The sequence below is a fragment of the Papilio xuthus genome, unplaced genomic scaffold (assembly GCF_000836235.2).
Source record: "Papilio xuthus unplaced genomic scaffold, Pxut_1.1 DF828142.1, whole genome shotgun sequence".
Taxonomy (NCBI): domain Eukaryota; kingdom Metazoa; phylum Arthropoda; class Insecta; order Lepidoptera; family Papilionidae; genus Papilio; species Papilio xuthus.
Window position 1 is genome coordinate 1,644,384 of NW_013530507.1, and position 25,453 is coordinate 1,669,836.

Consider the following 25,453-nt stretch of genomic DNA (forward strand, 5'->3'; position numbering starts at 1 on the left):
CCGGAGAGCTTCGAGTGTGTGACTGTGTACTTCAGTGATATTGTTGGCTTCACCGAGCTGTGCGCTGCCTCCACACCCATGCAGGTCGTCGACCTCCTCAATGACCTCTACAGCACTTTTGATAGGATTATCGGATACTATGACGTGTATAAGGTAATTGGCTAGAAGAAAAACCGGCATTAAAAGTTTTGTATTACTAAATTATGCTGTTAACATCGTGTTTTATTACGTTGAATATATAGAGTTTTTAATAAATTATTGGATATTTCAGAAATACCGACATGTCACGATAAATATCATCAATGTAAATTGAAATGTAATTTGTTAATATTTCAAAGGTCTAATAAGTAAATTGACAGCCAGTCTTCACTGTTATCTTTATATATATAATTCTTCTGTGCGTGTGTATGTCACTGAACTTCTCTCAAACGACTGGACCGATTTTGATGAAATTTTTTGTGTGTGTTCAAGGGGATCTGGGAATGGTTTAAATTCACAATTTTGTCCGCTGGACAATGTTTTTTTAATAAAATATTAATTTATTAGTAGTTGTTGATTTTGGAATGTTTTACATTGGATCCGACAGACGGCGCTACCATCGCAGTGTCAAATTTTAAATAATATTCGAATTTTAATTTTAGCTTATTAAAAAAAGTTTGAAATTTTCAAATTTAAGACGTGTAGACAGGACAACGTCTGTCGGGTCCGCTAGTATCTCTGTATAACGACAACGTTTCATGTATTACGACAGCTGAAAAGTATGAATAAGAGTGTTATGTTGTGTGTAAGGTGGAGACAATAGGCGACGCGTACATGGTGGTGTCAGGTCTGCCGAAGCGCAACGGCGACATGCACGCGCGCGAGATCTGCCTCATGGCGCTCGCGGTCGTCGAGGCTGTGCGCACCTTTGCTGTCAGGCATCGCCCCTCACATCGCTTAGAAGTAATGAACATAACATATTTGATATTTTTTCATTAGGTTTGTTAATTTTTCAATCTTTTATGTAGTAAATTTTACTATATGTATGTAATGAAGGTGCGAGTCGGAGTACACTCTGGACCAGTGTGCGCGGGCGTGGTGGGCGTCAAGATGCCACACTACTGCCTGTTCGGGGACACCGTTAACACGGCCAGCCGCATGGAGTCTACTGGACAACGTGAGAATAACTTTACCTTTTTACTGAATAGGAAACCTTGCCATATCAACTTAAATCTGAATAAATATGGATTAATAAAAGGAAGGAAGTCAACCGGGTACTTTATAGGTCTGTCCGATATTTGATTCTCTAATCTTTCTTTACTTAACAGCTTTGAGGATTCACTTGAGCGAGAGTACGCGCGCGTTGCTAGAGCAGTGGGGCACGTTCACCGTGGAGCGGCGCGGCGAGGTGGAGCTGAAGGGACGCGGGCGCATGTTGACACACTGGCTGCTGCGCTGCTCGGAGCCCGCGCCGCACCAGGCCGGCCCGCCCGCGCCGCCGCCGCACTACCCCATACTCTTCCCCGCACTACCACAGCCGATTGCATTACACACGCCGTATATTGTCGTTGAACAACCAACTATAGCTGGATAAAAAAGTTATTTGATATACAACTGGACACCGCGAAGTCCGCGCGGCGGCTACGCGTTAACGATGGATATGGCTAGACTTAATCATCTCTCCATGTCTTGCTTTCACTGTATCCGAGATCAATAGTCGCTTTCCAGATAGATTTATCAGCCATATAAGTTGTCTTAGCCTTTATCATGTTATTTTTATCACATAAATATAGCATGGTCTTCAGTTTTAAATTTTGATAAAGGCGCGCTCCCTCTGGGGCGAGTTATTCCAAAACCAAGGCCTTATAAACTTCAAAAGGTTATTTATATGTTACATATAAGTGTGTATGCAGGAATGATTAGTTAGAAAACAGTATTAAGTTTAACTAAAGATTTTAATCAAGTGTAATTATTGAAAAGACTTGAGTTCAAAAACACAATTCTCTTTGTTACAATGTTATTGCGCGCACTCTGAACAGATAGATTCTTTTGTTTTCCAATTAATTACTTGCTGCAGTTTATTCGAAAGCAAAAGTATAGAAATAAAAGTATTTATTGTACGTTATTTACCTTTTCTTTGCAGATATTTTTTTTATTTATGGTCTTAAAACTCCGTAAATGTTAAAAGCAATTTTAATCATCATTCACCTTTTAAATACTGAGATATTTTATATAATAAGGTTATGTTTACGTTTAATTTACTAAGTTACTAATAATTAAGTATTTTATTTATTTTTATTTAAGATAAAATACAGCGGACTTAACTGTTGCTGAAATGTGTATACTTTTACGTGCCAAATAATCATTTAGATTTTATGTTAAGTGCGGCTTCACCGATATGGCTGAAAATTGGTGAGGAGGTAGCTTAGAGCCAGGAGACGGACATAGGATACTATTTATTCATTTTTTTTTCGAATTTATGCGTCGAAGAGCTGCTTTTTATTTAACTTACTAATATTATATATGCGAATGTTTAGATGGATGTGATGTGGATGGATGGATGGGTATTTGAAGATATCTCTAGAACGGCTGAACGGATCTGAAAGAACACATAGGCTACACTAATTACGTTTTTTTATTTATCCACGCGGACGGAGTCGGTGGCGACAGCTTGTATAAATATCTGGCTTTAATGTACTAACGAAAAGTAAATCGACATCACAGGGAACCGAAGAGCTGGCAACTTCCTCGGACAAAGAGTTACTATAGCTATACAAAGGGGGAACGCTGCCAGTATCTTCGGAATCTTGCCTAAAGAGACTCCTTTTAACAATATATTTTAGTTAATTATTTGTTTTTAATATTTTATTTATTATCATATATTTAAGACTCTTGTTACTAGAATATGTATTACTTAATGACAAAATGTTAACATATTTTGGGATTATGTTGAAATACATATTTAAAAGTTGTTCTAACGTAATACATAATGTACTTTGCCTATACATAAAAATATTCAAATATCGATGTCATATCTGTCAATTAACATTTCTATTACAAAATGAAGAATGCATTTTGATGTTTATTGTGAATAAAATAATTTGTATTTAATCCGATGTTTTATTTCCTCTTTTATTACTCTTAGATCAAGGCTAGACGTAAAAACGTTTCAGTTCTAACAGTGTTCAGTTTTAACAGTGGTAGAGCCCGCTTTAACTAATTCGCACGAATCGGCCCGGCTCGCCCGGTGAAAGAAGAAGACAGGCGTGAAGTGGAAGCAATTCCGCGTTTCGTCTGATGAGTGTGAGTCCCGGAGGCCTAATTTAGTCCTCTTTCCTCTCCCATCCTTTTCTTTATAAGGAAAGGATGGGAATTGGAAGTGGACTTTCCGGATGAGAGGATGCATGGAAAGGGAAGATATTTTCTTTCTGTGCATCCTCTCCTCCGTCGATTCAAGGTAGGCAACGCATATGCAATTGCGTATGTCTATGGCATCGGTCACTTCGCTATTTCCACCTTTTGATAGAAAAAAAAAGTTATGTTACGTGCAATAAACAAAAACAAAGAGATAAGCGATTAACTTAATACAAATACAAATTAAATATATTTAAGTTAGTTTGTTATAATTTTATAAAATTATAACAAACTAACTTTTGCCTGTGACTCAATCCGCGCGAAATTAAAAAAATAGTAGACTATGTGTTCTACCAGACTATGTTCTACACCTATGCCAAATTTCATCAAGATCCATGCCGCCGTTCTGGAGATACCGTCAAACAAACATCCATCCATCCATCTAAATATTTGCGTTTTTAATGTTAGTAAAATGATTATCACATTAATTTAAATTTATATCAATATAGAAAATATTTAAATTCATAGTCAAGTTGAATTTCAATTTCCTTTCACATAAATTCCTTCGGAAATGTGTTAACATGGCTTTCCCATCTATCCTTGAAACTCCACAGGGATCTGATGCTTTCAAGTTTAACATTGTTTACCGTCTTTGTATATGTCGTATAACTTCTATAAAATATTTACATTATTTGTGAGTAAACTTAATATGAAATAGCAATAAAATTAAACTGTTGTTCTGTAGTTTTAAGTGACGGAAGTAGAAAAGAGATAAAGCGAGGTAATTGCGTAAAACATTCATTTCTATTTTGCCAAATAAGTACTATTAATATTTTGAAATTAGACAACTAAGACATAATTAACATCCCTAACATACTATATAGCTGTAGCATAGTATCATCCATTCCAATCGTTTGTATGATAGCGTATAAATAATGTAAGTATTCACTACTTGTAATAAGCAAACTTCTTACATTTTTAATATCCAAAGAATGTTCAAGAAACATTTAAACAAACAGAACATATTAACGTGTGGTTTTCAATAAAATTAAAAGAACGTATACATAAGAATGTATCCAGAGATTCATTAAGGACGATGAGTGAAGCGCGATGGAGGGTGCAAACACATCAGTGGAGGTCGCGCGGAATGTTCTCGATGTTGACTTTTAAAGACAGGACTTGTCATGATCGCATTCGCCTGTATCAAATAAAAACAAACAATAAGTTTGAAACTCGCTTGTGTGCTCGTGTTGTGTGTGTTTTTTGAGTCATAAAAGCGTAGTTAGCAGCGAGACATACATGTGTCATCTTTACCTCACCTCCCACGGAACGTGCTGAGTTTATTTAATACAACGGTAGCCTAGTCCGTTTCTTTATAGTGAAAGGTCGACATTGAACCTGAAATCGCTCGCGGACGGCATTGACATGTGATTGAATTGAAATGTAATCGAGCGCAGAACACATTTGTGTAGAGATAGAATCTACTAACAATACAGTTAATCTTAGGTTAACATAATAACTATTCGTGTTTTTATTTATATTCCTATTAACTTTGAAGTAATTTTTTTAAAATATTAGCAGATTTTTTATAAATTTACTAATATTTCTTTTACCATTCCAACTAAGCTGTATGCTTGTGCTAGGATATGGTTTACGACAATAGTCGAATGGCAGGATTCGAATCCCCGACCTCGTGATCGGAGATCCGTACCCTTAACCATTAGGCTATCGACGCTTTTAAATGTTACATTATGTTATTTATCAAGTCTCAGAATGTTACCATTACCTTGCTTATCTGTTTTACATCAAATAATATTATACAACCTATAGTTGTTGGAAAAAATAAGTTGTTGTTATGAGGGAAGAATACCACGGTCGTAATTTATTTTTAATTTTATCAGCAAATAAAGCACCGCAATACATTTAGGGATAGTGTTTTGTTTGGAATGAATTTTGATTAAATTTTTAAATATTTTTCGTGAAACGTGATCGATGTCTCCAATTCGCATATCACTTGGTACATTTTTGTTCAAGGGTGCCATCAAATCAGCGTGAAAGCCTTTGAGGTCGCAACCTGCTGGCCTGAACCTGACATTGACGTCAAAACTGATTGAATTGAAACTTAAGTGAGCGAAAACAAATCTTTGTCTTATTACTAAGCGTATTCTTCAATGTGACCTTATAAAGTAAGGTTAGGTTGGTATTTTGAATTTCCATATTGAACATCGTCTTACAAATTAACAATTTTAAATATTTTGGTTATATATTAGGTAACTAACTTATTCATATCATATAATGTATTATATAATGTAAAGAATATGAATTTATTTTTTCTAAGAATTTCTTCTAAGAAAAGTCACAACTGTTTTTTTAACATTTGTATCTAGTTATAGAAAAATTTATCACACTGTAGCACGGCCCTGTGGCGCAATGGATAACGCGTCTGACTACGGATCAGAAGATTCCAGGTTCGAATCCTGGCAGGGTCGCTCACTTTTTTGTACACAAAGAAAAAGATTTTTATGCCAAGACGCCCTAGTAATGTTTTGTATTTTACATCTTGCGATTTTTAACCATTATTCGATTAAACTAACATTGGCAACAAGGCCCTGTGGCGCAATGGATAACGCGTCTGACTACGGATCAGAAGATTCCAGGTTCGAATCCTGGCAGGGTCGATTATTCAATTTTTGGAATTATTTTGCGAATCATAAAACTTAATTTTGATTTTTTTTTCTGCAGTTTAAAGTAGTTTCTATAAAAATAATATGCTCAGATACAATAACATAGAATGAATTTAATATTTGAATAAAAATAAATTACAGAAATAATACTGTCGCTGACCTCTTGAGCTCCGAGCTTAAATTTAATTTAAATAGTAACTAGATGAAATATTGTGCTCTGAGAGGAATGAAATGTACTGTTAATGGTCTTCACGTGTCGGATATTAAGTAAATATGTACCTAAAACTTTTACCTAAGTGGTTATGTATTTGTGTTGTGTATTTTACGATTATTGCCTACAAACACCAAATTGTAGTTACTTAACTTAATTTATTTAATTAATAAATAATCTGTTTAGAGATAAAATGTCAAAGCAAAAATGCAAGCATGATAGACAGGTATATTGGGTATTAATCACAAAATCATTCTAACCAAATTCTTTTCTTGACGAAATTTAAATTTTCAAAGAAAAAAATCAACAAGCTTAAAGTATACCCAGCTAACAAACAAAGAAAGCAGCTAAGAGTTTGGTTACGCGTGAGAGGAGTTGGATCCGAAGACGTCTGAGATGCCACTCGGGTTACCGGTTTTGTATTAATCTCAAGCAGACCACTTTCTAAAAATCTTTGAAGCATCGTCGACAATATTTCCAAAAATGGAGAATTCTTTTTCATCCAAACCACTAAAGGTACTGTCATAATAGAATCTGATAAAACATGTCCACATTCGTCCTCCATAATACCACGTGAAAGACAATAAGCCCAGGCATATTCCAAAGATGTAGCAAACACAAACTTTCTTTTACCCTCTAAGACTTGATTAAATACTTCTTCGAAGCGAATTTCAGACACGATTTCGAATTCCTCCAGTATCTGTGGATCATGTTCAAAATACAGCAGCATACCAGCTCGACCGCCAAACTTATATCCGTGTTCATAAGCATCTTGCAAGCTTGCGTAGTTTCCAACCACCGTCTCTGTCTTCAATGCACCTATTAATACGCTTTGATAAGCACTCCTGACAACAAAAGTAAATAATATCCATAATCCAACAATGTAAAAATCACGAAAACGTTTCGGGGAAACTTTCACAGGTTGTCCAACCATCACGCCCCACATTCGTAAAGCGACACCTTTAAGTTTATTTATCCCAATAAAATGACGATGAGAAAACTTTTCAATCGACTTCATCTTTAATATACAAAAGATCGTTTTCAGGAGTATTATTAAAATCAAAAGAATAAGCCACATGTAGCCATTTAAAGGCGACAGTAATCTTAACCAGACATGTCCCGGTCTCGTGGGAGGTGCTAACCAAACTATTCTCATTCTGAAATACGGGAAAGAATAATCTAACAAGGCCAATTTTTCTACACCTATTGAAATACTGCAAGTTGACACATTAGTGACTCCTGCAATCACATCATCTAAAGATTCCAACCAGTTTTTATCTTGATTTGAATCAATACCTAAATAATCCTTAGTGGTAATAATTGGAGTAAAATTCATTGCCTCTTGCAGGAGTTTAATCATAGTTTCGGTTACTATCTGCAATTGGATCTTCCGATTTGTAAGAGAATGATATAGTTTATTCGTTGAAATATAAAATGGGCATTCTTGCATGTTTTGCATTTTATCTGGGTATATTTTAATGTCTACATTGTTCTTTTCCTTAACAGTTCCAAGGAGAAAGGGTTGTGTGTTCTGACAGTCAGTATTATTTTTGTATGGATAATATGTATACAATGCAGTAATTTTCTTCTTCTCTCTCATTAATATGACAACATTCGTGACATCATAACTCCATAGGATTCTAAAAATCTGTTCAAGTCTACGAGAACGATTCAATAGAACTATAATAAATTTTGCTCTGCTGTGCAATAGTGATTTACCTTTTAGATCAGGTTTTAAAATATCTAATATATTACGAAAAGATTTCAAAGATTCTATGAATACAACTATTTGTTCCGGTGGTATTCCATCTTTTTTTACTTCTATAACAACTGTTCCTTTGAATCTCTTAAGATAATTATTAACTAAAACTCCAGCGACATCTTTCCACAGAATAACAGTTTGTAATCTATAATTAAAATTATTGTTTGATAAATGCACTGCTACATCTAAGATATTATTGAATTTGTTAGTTCCTCTTTCTTCAAGAATGGCAGAAGCTGCAAATTTTAGTACTAAAAGAAACGAAATAAAACTATGTTTAGACAACATTGTTTGGTTGTAACTGTTAGCAGTGCTAACTAAAACTGAACTTGCATTAGTAAATAAAGTTATCAGCTTGCATTATAATAGCAACAATAAAACAATGGAAGATGTTTTGTTCCATCAACAGACTATAAATCACGGTTTTATAACAAAGCATGAATTAACCGACTTATTAATCATTGTATCTATGTTCGCAAGCAATGATTTTTACCAATTTTACGTTTACAACATAAATGCTGATCAACAGTATTGATTCTAAACTTTAGTTATAAAATAAAATTAAGATATGGATTTTAAGGTCCTTAAAAAATTCATTGAAATCATTCAAATAGGAAGTTTAATGCTACAGAATAGTTTCGACAAAAAGTTTTCATCATTTGTAAATACTAGGTTACTACCTAAATACATATTTTATATATATATAATTCTTCTGTGCGTGTGTATGTCACCGAACTTCTCTCAAACGACTTTACCGATTTTGATGAAATTTTTTGTGTGTGTTCAAGGGGATCTGGGAATGGGTTAGATTCACAATTTTGTCCGCTGGACAATGTTTTTTTAATTTATTAGTAGTTGTTGATTTTGGAATGTTTTACAAATAATATTCGAATTAAAGACGTGTAGACAGGACAACGGCTGTCGGGTCCGCTAGTATCAATCTATTTATTAATTATTATAAACGAAGTAGCTATAATTCCTTAAAAAAAATTGGTTTTGAATGCATCATAACCTATTAAGCATCCAAATGTAAATTCTAAAAGAAAAGAAACCACTTTCAACATGTTTCGTATTCGTATCTAGGCAACAATTTTTACGTAAACAAATAGAGTTCATTTGTTTCAATTTGGATATTCCTTTGTTTTTTTTTATTTCTATATAAAATTATGTTTCGATATAACTTTCTTTATATTGTTTTAACTTTAATAGGCAGTTTGTTCGGACTTAACTCGCCGAACTGCAGTAACGTGGAGTTCTTTGAAATTAGTAGTTTTAATTGTCGACCATGTCCATACAATGGTTCTATGGTTGCGTCTGTTGATGGTAAGAGAATATTTCGTATTATATTTCTATTAACAATCTAATTATTATTCTTTATTCAAGGTCTATCTTGCACTTGTGGAAATCACAGTATAATGACGGATTCGGGGCGCTGCAGAGCATGCAACGTAACAGAGGTTGTATCCGCAGACGGGAGCAGTTGCGTACCTCGGAGATGTCAGGCCTCTGCCGGCAGGGTAGCCTGTAGGAGATGCCCTAAAGACTATATTGCGGGTAAGTTATTGAATAAGCATTTGGATAACATTAAAATGTCGCTAGAGATAAAAACACGTAGTAACAGGGTAAATTTGAAGGAGAAATTCGAAGGGACTCAATACTATGATCCAATTATGTTGGTACTACGTAAGAAAAAATGTAGATAAGATGCTAATGTATGAAAATGTCAAGTAGTTAGGTTAATAAAAAGAGATTGAATGACTTTCAGTGACCCAAAATTACGATGGATCCCCAATGAAGGTGGTGCAGTGTGTTAAGTGTGGGCGTGGATACCGCCCACTGGGGGACACCTGTGTCAAGTGCTACGGCTGCGACTGCAAGAGACACGAGGTGCACGTCCATGGTACATGTCTGCCAAAAAAATACGTCACAGAACGACCTAAGTACGAAGAGAATCTTTTACACCCAAGTTATCTGCTTGATATTGTTAAATACGAATACTTGTGTGTTGTAAGTACTGTCAGATTTGGCAACATTAGTTTTTTTTTAATTTGAATAATAAGATGAAAAATTATGCAATTCTGCCATTGGCTTTATTGCCATTATTATTCATCCATTAGGAAAGATTTTCGGCTAAACATCTTTGTCATATTTGATTATTATTTTCTTTTCCAACTAACACTTTTCTATAAGCTCACATCTAATAGTTTTCAATGTCTTTTATATTAGAATTATTTAAGTATAACGATTGTAACCTTTCAGATTTACAACATATCAGCTTGTCGCTGGCTAGCTAACTCATGTGTGAGCAATTTTTACTCTTCGGATCCTGCGGGAGCATGCAGATTGTGGATGCATCCTAACCTAAACAATCATACTAGTAAGTATCGACGTCAAAAAATCAACAAGAGTCATTTTCCTGTCACTGGGAATGAGAAGGAGATAATAATTATTGACTTTAATTACTTTAATATTTATCAGCTTATTTTTTCCATTTTCAGTTCTGCCAACACTGTCGGTAAATAAATCTGAATCGGATCAAAGAAAAGATGAAATACATTTATCTAATAGGCAGGTAAAATAAATCCTTAATTATTTTTGCCAATGAATCTGATATTACGTTATTATTTTATTGTGATTTTTCTTACAGAATACTATATTAATTAGTGCTATTAGTTACAAAATTGATGGAAACTTTAAGCAACATTTGGATCCACGTAAAAGAATCGTTCCTTGTCTTCCACCTTTTATGATAACAATTGGCGAAGATTATTCGTAAGTATTATTAAAATAACTACAGTTTCATAAAGCAACAATTCATCATGAGCTCTCTATACGTACCCACCGAGGGGCTCGGAGCCTACCCTAAGTCACGGGTGACTAGGCCATAGTCAACCACGCTGGCCAAGTGCGTGTTGGTTGACTTCACACGAGGTTTTCCTTCACCGTGAGAACGTCGGATAAAGGTACATATGTAAATCGAAAGACACATTGGTACAAGGCGGGATTCGAACCCAGGCCCTGCAGATTGCAAAGTGTTAAAACCCCTGAGCCACTGACGCTATCGAAGTTACAATTATTTACTATATATTTTCTTACAGGCTAGATTGTCCAATTAACATTTCAGAAGAGTTTACTTTGTATGATGAATTACATTCGTTATATATTTCCTCTGATAAAACTAGAAAACCAATATCTATATTAATACGAAAACCTAATGGACAATACGTAAAGGTGAGTGTTACAGTAAGGATATTAAAGCTTTAGATTGCAACAAGATTAACCTTAGGGTCTACCTAAGTAAGCATTTAATAACTCCGAGTGTGAAACGTAGAGTAAACTAAATAACAAAGATAATGACAATTTCAATGTTTATTCGTATAATGAAGAAGTTTCTCTATTTGTAGAAAGGCTTGTGGTATACGAATAAGTTTTCAAAATATTTCGTATTCCGTCGATCTCTATCTGCGTCATCGAATGTTACCAACTTAATTTATTTGAGAGAGATGTTGATACAAGTTCGGTAAGTACAAAACCTTTCTTTTTCGTAATATCTATTTAGGATATTGAATTTGTCTATGACGTATTTTTAGGACAATAAAAAGACAAACGATCAGAAGACTTTAATATCAAAAAATATATAATAAGCGACAACATGGAAATACGTAAAACCACACAAAACTTTGTCGTTATCTGGATAAAAAGATTTATCTTCGGTCCTTTACTTATTAGCTTTAGCTTTAAATAATAACTACTTACTTAGTGAAATAACTATAATTAATTTATAAATGCGATAATGGTTGAAACTTTATCTTATAGGATTGTGAGGGACCAGAATAACGTGGGCGCTTTAAAGATATATTTAAATGTGGAAGTTCATTATGCTATTAAATCTCCAGCATCTGATGTCTTCTTGATGTCTTTGCGGGTGACTAATGACTTACCAAGTGCTGGAGTTATACGGGGTCTGGAGGTAACTATTTAATATTTGACTATTGCTCAAACTACACTCTAGTATTCTACTAATCGACTACCAATACTAGACACCATTCCCACCAGTCTCTTAAAAGCAAATGATTTGCTGTCGCCCGCGGCTTCGTCCGCGCGGAATTAAAAAAAAACATAAGTATCGAAATCCGTTCAGCCGTTCTGTTGATACCTTATAACAAACATCCATCCATCTATTGAAACATATGCACATATAATATTAGTAAGATTTTGTCATTACTAAGTCGCAAATACATACTTTTTTGCAGATATGGGGCAGTATCCTCTGTATTCTGATGGTAGGCTACGCGTTGCTCCAGTGGCGCGGCGTGTTGCGGCGTGGTGGGCCTAAAGTATCGTTATTTCCAATCATGGCTGGATGTATCGCAGACGCAATCTACTTCGTACGATTTATTTGTATTCCAATTTTTTAAACGTTTTTTGAAGTGATTGATTATATACTAATGATATCTTTTAGGCCTTATTTCCACTAAACGGTAAACCGCGCGATTCACGCGTTGCGTTTCCATCCTATATTACAACAGTTGGCTAGTGCAAGTAGGTATATACTTGACCATAGATTATTTATGCTATCTATTTTATCAGGCAACCTGGACCACATTACTTCATGCATTGGCTGCAGAAGCTGGCACACTTGGACTGACATTACCATTAGCACAGTCCGAGGAAGAAGTGACGGCGGCCATGATTTATACAATTCTTACTTTGAAGGTAACTGTGGTATTTAAGATACTGAAATTACATTTATATTACTGTAAATTTCCATTATGTTGTAACCTCTTTACAATAAATGTTGATTTCTTTATGCGAGTAAAAAGGATAGCGATACGTTTTAATTTCACGACGGTGGAAATACACTTAACTATGGTTGATTTGAATGAAACTTTTTTTTAGGTTATAAAAGTGGCATACGTAAATTGGAAATTGTGTCGCTATGACATATTTTTTATCGATTGGTCTGAGTACAATCCATGTTTTAAAGGTAATATTATTGCAATATTTTACTATTAAAATGTATATAATTTATTTATTTATTAATAATACAGATACGTTGTTATTTGATCAATCAAATGAGAAGAAAAAAGGGATTTTAGCAAGGGAATGGATCGAGATGCATACAAAAAGAAGAACATCCCCTACACTTACTGTTATATTAACACTTCTGACTTTACATGTACGTATATTTTATATTTTTTATCTTTAAATGAGCAATTCTTGTTTATATATTATATATATAATTGGAATCTCGGAATCGGCTCCAACGATTTTTATAAAATTTAGTATATAGTGGGTTTCGGGGGCGATAAATCGATCTAGCTAGGAATCATTTTTAGAAAATATCATTTTATTCGTGTTTTATCGATAATCAACTTAAACATAAACTTAACTTTTTCTATCGGTAAGATCGAAAAATATTATTCATATTTCATCATTTTATTAATGATAAGTATTTAAATATAATTTCCAAAAAACATAATTTAAAAAAAATACCGATCGGTCATCCAGATTTTATTTATTACGTACCAACTTATTACAATTTGCCAATATTATAATAACAATTAAAATTTCTTTTTTTTTTTTAATTAATTTCTTGGACTGTCCTTATTTAATCTAAAACTTTGTTCGTCATTATGACGGCAAAGTTTAATTTATTTATTAACCCTTTTATGACTGGAAAAAGTTACTTACAGTTATTAGTTATTAATACTTCGCCCTTCATCCCTTAGTTTTCTAAAAAATATTATTTTATTTTATAGCTACTTCGACCTTGGCAATTGATAATGCCCAACAGCGAAGGATATAAATGGGCCATTGCTACTATTGCCTGGTGGTCTTCTTATATAATAGTTTTCTTGACCCAAATGGTTGCAGATAGGCTACTAGGATCCTTCCCCATTAAGCTCCAAAAGACTTGTACTGGTTTAGAAATTTCCATGTTGGTATTTCAAGAAGAATTGTATGCACATTACGTCCATGGTCGGTGAGTTTTTTTTTTAGAGTAAATGGTGGTAAACGCGCAAGCAACCAGCTAAAATAGCGAAGTGACTGCTATCCACAGACATCTAGATCAGGTTAAAAGGTAGTAACGTAGGTAGAGTCTGTGGACTCGGATTCTAAATTATCAACAGAACCATCGACAAAAACACTTTTTATTTTTTAATAGAAAAAATAATGTCTAATTAAAATTTTTACGTCCTTAGCAATGATGAATCATCTGATACAAGATATTTGTCAGGTCCTTTAACGACTTGTCGGGTATCGTGTGCGTCGCAATTTAGGTAAACGTAAATCCTTTTATTAAAAATTAAGAAATAAAAAAATAGATTAATAATGATTTTTAAGTTTTAAAGGGCCATCTGTAAACAACTCCTTGAAACAGAACAGCGTAAGTTTAATAATTTTTAAATGTTACTAATTTCGCCAAATTTCGCTATGATTTTTTTTATAAAATATTTATTTTACAGATACTTTAGAAAAATATGAAAACAAACAAATTCTAATATCAAAATTCTTAGCAGCTTTCTTTGAAAGAGTTAAGTATTTTAATTTTTTTAAAGACTTATTAAAATACTATTTTTTAACAATATTTTTTTTCACAGGCTCTAGATGGTCTGAGCTGGGTGGCTAGTGAACGAACTGTACTAGAAAAACTTTTAGACTTGGAAATTAGAAACCGAGAAGGTGGCAACACTAGTATTCTATTGTATGAAACTGACAATTTAACGCCATCTTGCTTTGCAATCACGTGGTAGGTGAATTTAAATCTTTTGCTTATATCATAATAACACATTATACAATTTATGGAGTCTATCGGTAGCTTTCATACCTATTTAATTTCACCAACAGGTGGGGTAATGAATGGACACTGGCAACATTCGATTCCATAGTATTTAGTAGTGTACTATTTTCTACCAAGAATACATTAAATGCCGCCTTCGTCACTATAGCACTGTGGCAGGTAATTGATACTACGTAAATAAATATTATAAGCAAAAGGAAACCGATAAAAAATAATTATTATTACAGATAATAAAATACACGATCACATGGCTGGCCATTAGGAATGTAAGGGAGAAAATAAAAGTAAAAGGTCTTTGAATCGTAGACTAAAATTGTTTGGAATATGGCTACCATAAGAAAAATATCTTTTTATTGTTACTTGTGCGAATTTTTACTTACATTACACAGAGGGACAACAATAACGCTAATTGGGTGCACAGATTACAAAAGATATGTTTTAAAATGTTACCCTTTTTTTAATATAAAAGAAATCAAAAATATATATAGAAATGAACGGACAAGCGACATTAAACAATATGTGCGAAGACTTGACAATAATGTATTAAGCAAATATTTCATTAGCGATGATGATTTATATAAGAAATATCTTAATCGATTTCTTAATAATAACAAAGAACAAAACGAAGATATGTCTGGGGATTTTCCATCAATAAATTCATCGACAACTCCGCCACCCACTTCTCAAAAGGGTTATTTTCACGATTTTATAGTAAGCCTCTGTAAAATAATAATCAATGATCTGCCACCATCAAGAAATCGTAAATTATTATCAATATTAAAAGTTAATCTCAGACATCCACGATATGAAATACCTTTTCGACGTGCATTGCGAATTTTTTCAAAGACAATCGATAGAATGACGATTTTAAAAAGTGTAGCACTAAAACAGAAAGTTCGAGAATTTTTATCATTTTTCAGAAACAAAAAACCAAGAAAGCGAGACTTTCTCGTATTACTAAATTCAATCTTTAATGTATATGATAGTAACAAAATGGACGAATATCTTTACAGCTTAAAAAAATACGCTGTTAGGAAAATCAGCAGTATTAGACGTAAAACAGAAATTGTAATTCAAAAAGTTATTATTCATGGAATACATAAACAACCAAAGTCAGTAAAAAAGGAAATAAATGCTAAATTCCGATTAGCGTTGATAGAATACTTGGAGGAACATAAAACGTAAAACCACGTTGATTAATTTTGAAGCAAACGTTACATTATAACGACTGTGCCGAGCTACACGTGACTATGTGACTAACGTTACAATGAACAATGGAAAAAAGATTTTTATCATTACTTTTTTTGTGGTTGTACTTAAAATTGTGTGTACAAAAGAAAATGCTATAAATATAAGGAGGAATGACTTAGATTCGTATAGGTTATTTTATGATTTTTTAAGTGATTACGTTGATTTATTAAGAACTTCATTTCCAGAAAAGAAACTTGTGGAATATTGTAGAATTGTAAGTTCATGTTTAAATGGTTTGGACTATAAGTACGGTAGAAAATTTCATAGATATGTTAAAAGACTATGCAGAAGCCCTGTGCCTGATATAAAAGAAGAGATAATATCCTATCGATACGTTTTAGATCAAGAGCTACCCCATCGAATCGGTTTCCTTTCTACTATGGACGAATTATTTTCAATAGATGATAGAATTATGTTTAAGGATTACATAAATGATTTGAAAGATTATGGATATGGAGATAAATTGTACATATATAAAGAAACTCATAGAATTATTTACCAAGTAATATTAGATAATATTACTAGCCGTAGTGCAAACCATCAAAACAAACTAGCGTTAAAACTTAAAAGGGCTATCAAAGAATATAACCAATACACGTCTTAGTTTAATGCGATGCAAATAAATGATAAAGGGTTACGATTGTCTTACTTATTGAAAACCTTGGAAAGAAAACTCAGTAATTAAAGTCGTGAAGAACAATTACTCATGCCCATAAACCAGAGACCAGATGAGGCAAAGATTATATAGACAGGTGAGGTTGAAGTACAATCACTCCACTATATACCATTGTAAGAGTTTTATTAGAACCGATGGAGCTCAAGAGGATTTAGTTATCTTATTCTTCGAGTGTTAATTAAGGTTCAACTTTATAATACTGATTAGTCCTTCCCTTTAGCGGCACTTAATCTAATCATTCTATAGTATGTAGATAATAAATATAAAAAACCTTGTACTTCTTTTATTTACCTTAAACTTCGTTTTAAACTGTGTAATACCAGAAGCAGCCCTTATAAGAAGGGCGTGACATCAACGATAAATATTGTAAAATACCTATGACTTCAAATTAAAGTGAGATGCTGTATCTATTTCTTAATTGCCTTGTTTGATAGCTATCCACTTTTATTCCGTTTTTCTACATACATCTTTTTATAGCCCAAATATTGAATAGTTTACGATTTACTTTACCAAATTATGTAGCTATATCCGGTACAACATAACGGTAGGGTATAACCGTGCTTTTATAATTTTGTTGCCATGAATTAGTAAAAAATACTTACCCCTTCACACCAACATTATATTTCGATATATAAAACGACAACCCATACTATAAATTTTTTTATTCATTTGTATATTGTTAATAAAATATAATTTGTCGAAAAAAAAATTAGAGTCTATAATCCATAATTCGTGTTAACTTGAATGACACCTACATATTTTGTTAATATACTAGCAACACTGTAGTCATCGATAGGAACAAATGAAATACGGCAACGTCACGCACTTCTAAAGTGGAAAGAGACTATTCATTCGGCGTTTTGAAACTGTAAATTTACTATTATACATTAGATTTGTGTTAAAATGGCAGACAACAAGAGGTAATTGCTTATTATTTTAAAATAGACATTTTACAAATTGGATAACACCATTAAATCAATGAAACCGTGATTACTGTAAACTCAACATCAAAATTTAGCTTGTCATCATGTCTCATTGCAATATTACAATACAAACGAAAAATATTCACATGTTGAATAAGTATCAATCAATGTTTTTACGAATAATTGTGTTTTGTGTTGTTGTTAAATGTGTAAACTGTTGTTTTCCACATACTTTCAATATTCAACATTAGTTGCTTTAATTTTCCTCGCAATGTAATCGATTATTTTGTAGCCCTGATGATTTATCCACCGCGATCCTCCGCCGCAAGGACAGGCCGAATCGTCTCATCGTGGAAGAAGCCGTCAGCGACGACAATTCCGTTGTGGCATTATCACAGGTCAGATTTCCTTTGTCTAATTAGTTATACCTAACAGTACTAAGGTTACTTACGCAAAAGCATTCTGATAGGAAAAATATTTCGGAATTACTGCCGAACATGGATAAGCGAGACTCCAAGGGACCGCAATATTTTTCTAGTTTATAGAGGTTTGTCATTAACCCAAGTTTTTCACCAATAGAAGTTGTCCATCGGGCCTGGACAATGACTTGCTTTCAGAGGTTTCACGCGTATCTATGCTCGACTTTATAATTTGTTTAGTGTTGGCTCTAACATTTGTACTTTGCTTCATATTGGTGTCAAAGATGCCATGAAGCTATGACTTTGAGGTCATCACATGATTAAGATGATTAAGCAGGCAGGTTGATCTTCATGCTTTTCTTTCCTATTTATCATTTGCTACAACATTTTAGGAAGAGCTAGCTTAACATTGTTTTAGAAAATATACATGGACTTCAGTATTCTTGATGCTTGGAAGAACTTTTGATGTAGGCTTAGGCATTTTTTTAACAAATGGGTATATCATTTAAATCATTCATCAATCATGTTTCATTTGAAAACTATGTTAAATGTACAAAATATGAAAACACACAAAAAAATCCCTCTGCCTCATTTAACAGATAGAAAAACATTGTGTGTGATACATTTGTATTGATAGGGGAAACCAATTATATTATACAACACTAGCTGTCGCCCGCGACTCCGTCCGTGCGGGATTAAATATAGATGTTGGCAGATTCCCAGACCTACTCAATATGCTCACAAAATTTCATGAGAATCGGTCAAGCCGTTTCGGAGGAATATGGGAACGAAAATTGTGACACAAGAATTTTATATATAAGATTTTTATGGAAATAACTTTTATGGCTCATACCCATGTTTTGAATTTGCATGGTTAACACATTCACATCAAATATGTTATCTCCTTAGTAAAAATGAGACCACAGCATATTTTTATCTGAATGTTGTGTGTGTCCAAGTCACTAATACACAATAGTAATGTTTGCTTAACATAATTTTATATCTAGATTTACTTCATACCCGTTATGGCAGAGAAGAAAAAGCTATACTACTAACTAATTTATTTTTAAACTCTTAAAATCTCTCTCTACACTACATTGGTTGTAAAATTCCTACCATTATTGTATTCAGAAAACATTATTTATAGTGAACCTCATACAAATTTGTGATGGTAATTTATTGTAATACAGTTTTGTAACAGAAAATTCTAAATTCTTATTCTATGTTCAGACACATAAAATTAGATACTGAAATAGGACATTCAATAGTATTATTTTGCGTTCTTCACAAAGGATTTTTAACATTCTTAATTTCTAATGTAACAAATATCGATACAGGCGAAAATGGAGCAACTGCAACTATTCAGGGGTGACACCGTTCTTCTGAAAGGCAAACGCAGGAAAGAAACTGTTTGCATTGTGCTCTCAGATGATAATTGCCCAGATGAGAAGATCCGCATGAACCGCGTAGTGAGGAACAACTTGCGCGTCAGGTTGTCAGATATTGTATCCATCGCTCCATGCCCATCGGTCAAATACGGCAAGAGGGTACACATCCTGCCAATCGATGATTCAGTTGAAGGATTAACTGGGTGAGTGGTTTCAGTTCCTATAACCTACAATTGGTGCAGATGTAAAAAAAATGTTAAGGCTTAATTTTAGTCTTCTTTCCATTCCCATCCTTTTCTTATAAAGGAATGATGGGAAAAGGAAGTGAATTTGATGGACAGGAAACATCCTCAAAGGATCTTATGTGCATCCCCTCCTCTATCGATTAAATGTATGCAATGCATCTGTTATTGCGGTTGTTTCGCTATTTCGGCTAATAAAGTTGGTTGCTTGCTTCTTACTCTGTAATTTTAGGTTTTGTTACATTAATAAACATATAATAGAATATTAAAAAGAAAAGTCTGTAACAGTAAAAGTGAAAGATATTTTCAGATTGTCCTATTTGTAACTTTTATTTTTTTCCTCACAAACAGAAACTTGTTTGAAGTATATCTGAAGCCATACTTCATGGAGGCGTATAGGCCCATTCACCGTGATGATACATTCATGGTTCGCGGTGGTATGCGCGCTGTTGAGTTCAAGGTGGTGGAGACGGACCCCTCGCCCTACTGCATTGTTGCGCCTGATACCGTCATACATTGCGAGGGTGAACCAATCAAGCGTGAGGTCAGTTTTGCCATGTTTTGCTTTATTTTCTACACTTTCAGCACTTTAAAAAAGCATCATTACCATTGTTAAATATTGTGCAATCAGCAAATTTTTGAGCTAAATTCGTGTTAAAAGTGTGTTCTCATATCAATTAGTTAATATACTTTTAGAACTTAAAAAGGTATTATTTCTGGCATGTTTTTCTGATTATTTTGACCAAGTTTTGTTAATTCTTATTTGGACTGACTCATATGAATATTTCCTAATTATGTGTTAATTTTATTGTGACCGGTAACTATGACCGGCCCAAAGGGAAACCCCACTGTAGATGTTAACAATTACAATGCCACTGAAACTTCACATTAAACTAGCAGGACAGTTCAATGGTAGTGAACATATTAAAATGTCTTCTTCATCACTAGGAGGAGGAGGAAGCTCTGAACGCGGTGGGTTACGATGACATCGGCGGGTGCCGCAAGCAGCTGGCGCAGATCAAGGAGATGGTGGAGCTGCCGCTGCGGCATCCATCACTGTTCAAGGCTATCGGCGTGAAGCCCCCGCGCGGTATTCTCATGTACGGCCCGCCTGGAACTGGCAAGACTTTGATTGCCCGCGCCGTGGCTAATGAGACAGGTCAGTTTTTACTTACTAGATCTAGGTTTTCATGTCGACTATTATTTAGAATAATGAATAATATTAAGTTTTTTGTTCATTCGGAATTGTTTAATAGTTACATAAAGTCTCTTATATTTTTATTTTATATCTGATATTAAATTTACACTAAGAGACTCTCTTAGCGGCAGTAAGTCAGTATTAAATTGTTGTTTATGATGTGTGCTGCATAACCACTTAAAATTGACAGCCTACATCAAAAATAATAAAACTGGCAAAAAAGTAATGCTAGGATGAATAACATCTGCTTTATACATGAGTACTAATTAGCTTCAAGAAAAAAAATGAGTATTTTATAAAAAAAAATTTTTGTTTAGGTGCATTCTTCTTCCTGATCAACGGGCCTGAGATAATGTCGAAGTTGGCCGGCGAGTCAGAGTCGAACTTGCGCAAGGCCTTCGAGGAGGCGGACAAGAACTCGCCGGCCATCATCTTCATCGATGAGCTGGATGCCATCGCACCGAAGCGTGAGAAGACCCACGGTGAAGTGGAGCGTCGTATCGTGTCGCAGCTGTTGACTTTGATGGATGGTAAGTTTTGTTACCTGGAGATTAGTCCATTCTTCCTGCTAAATAAATGTGCTTGAAGGGTATTGCTAATAACATAACATTTTTAAATTCCTAACATAATGAAGCCATTGCAACATTTGAGTTATCTCAAACTAGCGGTCGCCCGTGACTCCGTCCGCGAGTATTTAAGAAAACATAATAACTTTTGTGTTCTTTCAGACTATGTTCTATATGTATGGCAAATTTCATCGAGATCCCTTCAGCCGTTTTGGAGATACCTTCAAACAAACATCCATTGTCCATTCATAAAAGTTGGTAATAACTTATTTCTATTATTTATCAGGTATGAAGAAGTCATCGCATGTAATCGTGATGGCGGCTACGAACAGGCCGAACTCGATTGACCCCGCGCTGCGTCGCTTTGGTCGCTTCGACCGTGAGATAGACATCGGCATCCCCGACGCAACCGGCCGCCTCGAGATACTGCGCATACATACCAAGAACATGAAGCTTGGTGATGATGTCGATCTGGAACAGGCTAGTATATATATTCATAAAACTAGGGGACGAGAGTTGATTTACTAAAAACTTTGTTCCACAAAGTTTAGCAAAGTACAAACTTAGATAAAATAATATGGGCAAGGTCATTAAATATAAAAACATCTTAATCAATTCGGCCTACTTGGAGGATAATAGAATTTATTCCATGTTACAATTTTGTTTGTACCATCTCATTAATTTGTCACTAATAATGTTAAAACATATAAATTTGTATCTTAGATCGCGGCGGAGTCTCACGGTCATGTGGGCGCTGACTTGGCGTCCCTGTGCTCGGAGGCGGCGCTGCAGCAGATCAGAGAGAAGATGGACCTCATCGACCTCGAGGATGACCAGATCGATGCTGAAGTTCTCAACTCTCTCGCCGTCTCTATGGACAACTTCCGTGTAAGTTATACTTTCCATGTATTTATATAAATCAAATTGTATTTTGTAGACCTACTGTTAGATAATTTTGTTGTCTTCATTGATTAAAAAAAACAACTTAAATAGAATCCAATATTTTGTAATTATATGAATGAAAACAAAATTAAAATCATTATTTTGAGATCTTGCACCTCTTTAACCTAGATTGGAATTGATTATTGCAACAAACCAATAAGTCAATTTTATTGATGCATATTAATTTTAAGTTTATATTTGGTAGTTTATTAATCAGAAATGATTAAAAAAAATCCTTGCGTAAAAGCAATGCTGTTCATAAGCTATACAAAGTGATTGTATTACAGTACGCGATGACGAAGTCTTCTCCGTCGGCATTGCGCGAGACTGTGGTGGAAGTGCCGAATGTGACGTGGTCCGACATCGGAGGTCTGCAAAGCGTCAAGCGGGAGCTGCAGGAGCTCGTGCAGTATCCTGTCGAGCATCCCGACAAGTTCCTCAAGTTCGGCATGCAGCCCTCGCGCGGTGTGCTCTTCTATGGACCACCGGGATGCGGTAAGAATACACATGTATATAAACTACAGATTTCATCCAAACATAAAGCCCTAACCAATGTCTATAATTTTTACTTAATCGCGTGTTTGAGAGAATTTATATATATGTGGAGTTTGAATTAAACATGAATGAATGTTGTACAGGTAAAACTCTCCTGGCGAAGGCCATTGCCAATGAGTGCCAGGCCAACTTCATCTCTGTGAAGGGGCCGGAGCTGCTCACTATGTGGTTCGGTGAATCTGAGGCCAACGTGCGAGACATCTTCGACAAGGTAAACATAAAAAAATATTAAATCTCCATAACCTGCATTGTATTGTTTATAAGACATGTTATATTATTTTATGTATGTATATTTTGTCTGTAGGCCCGGTCGGCGTCCCCGTGTGTGTTGTTCTTTGACGAGCTGGATTCCATCGCGAAGTCCCGCGGTGGCTCTGTGTCAGACGCAGGTGGCGCCGCAGACCGAGTCATCAACCAGATCCTCACCGAGATGGACGGCATGGGTGCCAAGAAGAACGTCTTTATCATCGGTACTTATAAGTTCATTTTAGATGGGATCTTTGTAAAAAAATTATGTTTTGATTGATGTGTGATTTTGCAGTTTGAAATAAATATAACTAATGTGTTGTCCAGGCGCGACCAATCGTCCGGACATAATCGACCCGGCTATTCTGCGACCGGGCCGTCTCGATCAGCTGATCTACATCCCGCTGCCGGACGAGAAGTCGCGCGAGGCCATCCTGCGCTCCAACCTGCGCAAGTCGCCCATCGCCAAGGACGTCGACCTCTCCTACATCGCTAAGGTGAGCACTGTCTGTCGTGAGAAGGAAAATATTACCTATTTAATGTCACTACGTTATACAAATATTTTGGCGGCTCTATGCAGGGCGGTGCAGTGCGTCAATGACCTAGAGCTGCCAATATATTTGAAAGGAAATATACCACCGATTACATGTTGTATAATATTAATGTGTTGTGCAGGTGACCCAAGGGTTCAGCGGTGCGGATCTGACGGAGGTGTGCCAGCGCGCGTGCAAGCTGGCCATCCGGCAAGCCATCGAGGCGGAGATCCAGCGCGAGCGCACTCGCCAGCAGCAAACACCTGCCGCCGTCATGGATGTCAGTACCTACTTGCTCTGATCTCTATTCACTAACTCCACACACTTTTGATGCTTAACTTTCTATGAGATCGAAGGCTGACATTTCGTGATTGGGTTTTGCAGACTATTAATGTGTTTTGATGTAGATGGATGAGGAGGACCCGGTGCCGGAGATCAGCCGCGCCCACTTCGAGGAGGCGATGAAGTTTGCGCGGCGCTCAGTCTCCGACAACGACATCCGCAAGTACGAGATGTTCGCGCAGACGCTGCAGCAGAGTCGCGGCTTCGGCACCAACTTCAGGTAACGTACCCATATCCATCTAAAGCGGTTTTTTCTGATATGATGATCCTGTGCAGATGAGATTTGGCACAGATGTAAGACTATAGTTTGAAAGATTACATAGACTAACTTCTAAGTTTAATTTCAAAATGCAGACGGAGTCGCAGGCGACAGCTAGTGTTAAATATTGTGTGTTGTTCAGATTCCCGACGAGCGGTGGCGCGGCGGGCGGCACGGGCACGTCGGGCGGCGACCAGCCCACGTTCCAGGACGAGGCGGGCGACGACGACCTGTACAGCTAAGCGGCTCGCGGCGGACACGGCGGCGCCCTCTGCCGCGCATAGCTTTACATCTACTTAAGAATTATCGGTTCAGTGATGTTTGTGTGGGTAGCGGGCTTTCGAACACAATCCTCCCTCAATCATTTCACCTTCTCAATTAACAATAACGATTTAGTAAAATTTTAAAGTATTTTTTTTATTGTATCAAAATTTTGTTTGATGTGAATTGTATAATGTTGTAGCACCGAAAGCCCCCGTATGGGATTCAGAATGTGTATGCACGTGTTACTTCCGGCGCGTCACTCGTTTCATTGGTATATGCGAATGTATTTATTGAATAGTATCGGTTTAGTTCGGGTCCGCTTCAGTTTGCGCGCCGACCGTCGTTGTTACCGGTGTCTGATCGTAAGTAGGATACGTCGCTCTGCCGACATGTGTAACGCAGTGATTTTAAATAAATAAAAAGATTTTTATAGTCTACATTTTGGTTTTATTTTTATTGTGTAACCCTAACTACAATTTTGATATTGAATCATTAATGGGCCTTAATATTTGAGGTTTATATTACAATAGTCCCTAACAAATGACCATAGACTATTAAGGCTATCTGATCCTGTTGGCATAAATCAAACTAAAAAAAAGAGAGCGCACTAGCGCCCCCCTTTCAATGTCAAATGTCGAGTACCGCTTTGTACTTAAATATACCATTTTAAGATTTACTGCTCTATGTCCGATGGGCATTTTTGTTTTTTAAATATCTCCTTTAATTCTGGCGATTCTTTCATTAAATTGCTCAAAGAAAGCGCTCGGCTCTTTACGAAAGATTCGACAGGTTGAATCAGGTAGTCCGACGGAAGAGAGCCGTCTATATTGAAACCCTTTTCTGGTTCCGTATAA

General features: G+C 35.4%; 3 protein-coding genes and 2 non-coding genes across 5 annotated transcripts in view; all 5 read left to right on the forward strand.

Moving 5' to 3' along the window:
* The window catches only part of LOC106113974 (atrial natriuretic peptide receptor 2), an 18,684-nt gene extending 17,111 nt beyond the window's left edge, over window positions 1–1,573 (forward strand). The window contains exons 19-22 of the mRNA XM_013307033.1: window positions 9–153; window positions 790–942; window positions 1,036–1,156; window positions 1,308–1,573. Coding sequence (XP_013162487.1) covers window positions 9–153; window positions 790–942; window positions 1,036–1,156; window positions 1,308–1,573 — 685 coding nt within the window. The remainder of the gene's footprint in view (window positions 1–8; window positions 154–789; window positions 943–1,035; window positions 1,157–1,307) is intronic.
* A 4,176-nt stretch (window positions 1,574–5,749) lies between these two features.
* TRNAR-ACG (transfer RNA arginine (anticodon ACG)) lies at window positions 5,750–5,822 on the forward strand. The gene has a single exon. It is a non-coding gene; the product is annotated as a tRNA-Arg (tRNA).
* Window positions 5,823–5,938: 116 nt separating this feature from the next.
* On the forward strand, window positions 5,939–6,011 carry TRNAR-ACG (transfer RNA arginine (anticodon ACG)). The gene has a single exon. It is a non-coding gene; the product is annotated as a tRNA-Arg (tRNA).
* An 8,498-nt stretch (window positions 6,012–14,509) lies between these two features.
* On the forward strand, window positions 14,510–16,942 carry LOC106114292 (uncharacterized). The gene is made up of 4 exons (XM_013307431.1): window positions 14,510–14,528; window positions 14,596–14,744; window positions 14,843–14,954; window positions 15,023–16,942. Exon 4 carries the CDS (start codon window positions 15,120–15,122, stop codon window positions 15,978–15,980), a length of 861 nt encoding a protein of 286 aa, XP_013162885.1. The 5' UTR covers window positions 14,510–14,528; window positions 14,596–14,744; window positions 14,843–14,954; window positions 15,023–15,119; the 3' UTR covers window positions 15,981–16,942.
* A 564-nt stretch (window positions 16,943–17,506) lies between these two features.
* TER94 (Transitional endoplasmic reticulum ATPase TER94) lies at window positions 17,507–25,036 on the forward strand. Its single transcript, XM_013307430.1, has 15 exons — window positions 17,507–17,642; window positions 17,938–18,043; window positions 19,402–19,655; window positions 20,046–20,238; window positions 20,643–20,853; window positions 21,210–21,422; window positions 21,745–21,938; window positions 22,182–22,346; window positions 22,688–22,895; window positions 23,039–23,166; window positions 23,260–23,425; window positions 23,529–23,698; window positions 23,877–24,014; window positions 24,142–24,296; window positions 24,478–25,036. The coding sequence occupies exons 1-15, from the start codon at window positions 17,626–17,628 to the stop codon at window positions 24,575–24,577; spliced, it is 2,418 nt and encodes an 805-aa protein (XP_013162884.1). The 5' UTR covers window positions 17,507–17,625; the 3' UTR covers window positions 24,578–25,036.
* Window positions 25,037–25,453: the final 417 nt, after the last annotated feature.

What these genes read in the sequence shown, in the direction of transcription:
- LOC106114292 (XM_013307431.1), top strand. Translation starts at nt 15,120, where the DNA reads ATGGCTACCATAAGAAAAATATCTTTTTATTGTTACTTGTGCGAATTT.
- TER94 (XM_013307430.1), top strand. An exon ending in CCGTTGTGGCATTATCACAG is followed by an intron (nt 18,044 to 19,401) that starts GTCAGATTTCCT and finishes ATATCGATACAG; the next exon opens with GCGAAAATGGAGCAACTGCA. An exon ending in GGCTTCGGCACCAACTTCAG is followed by an intron (nt 24,297 to 24,477) that starts GTAACGTACCCA and finishes TGTGTTGTTCAG; the next exon opens with ATTCCCGACGAGCGGTGGCG.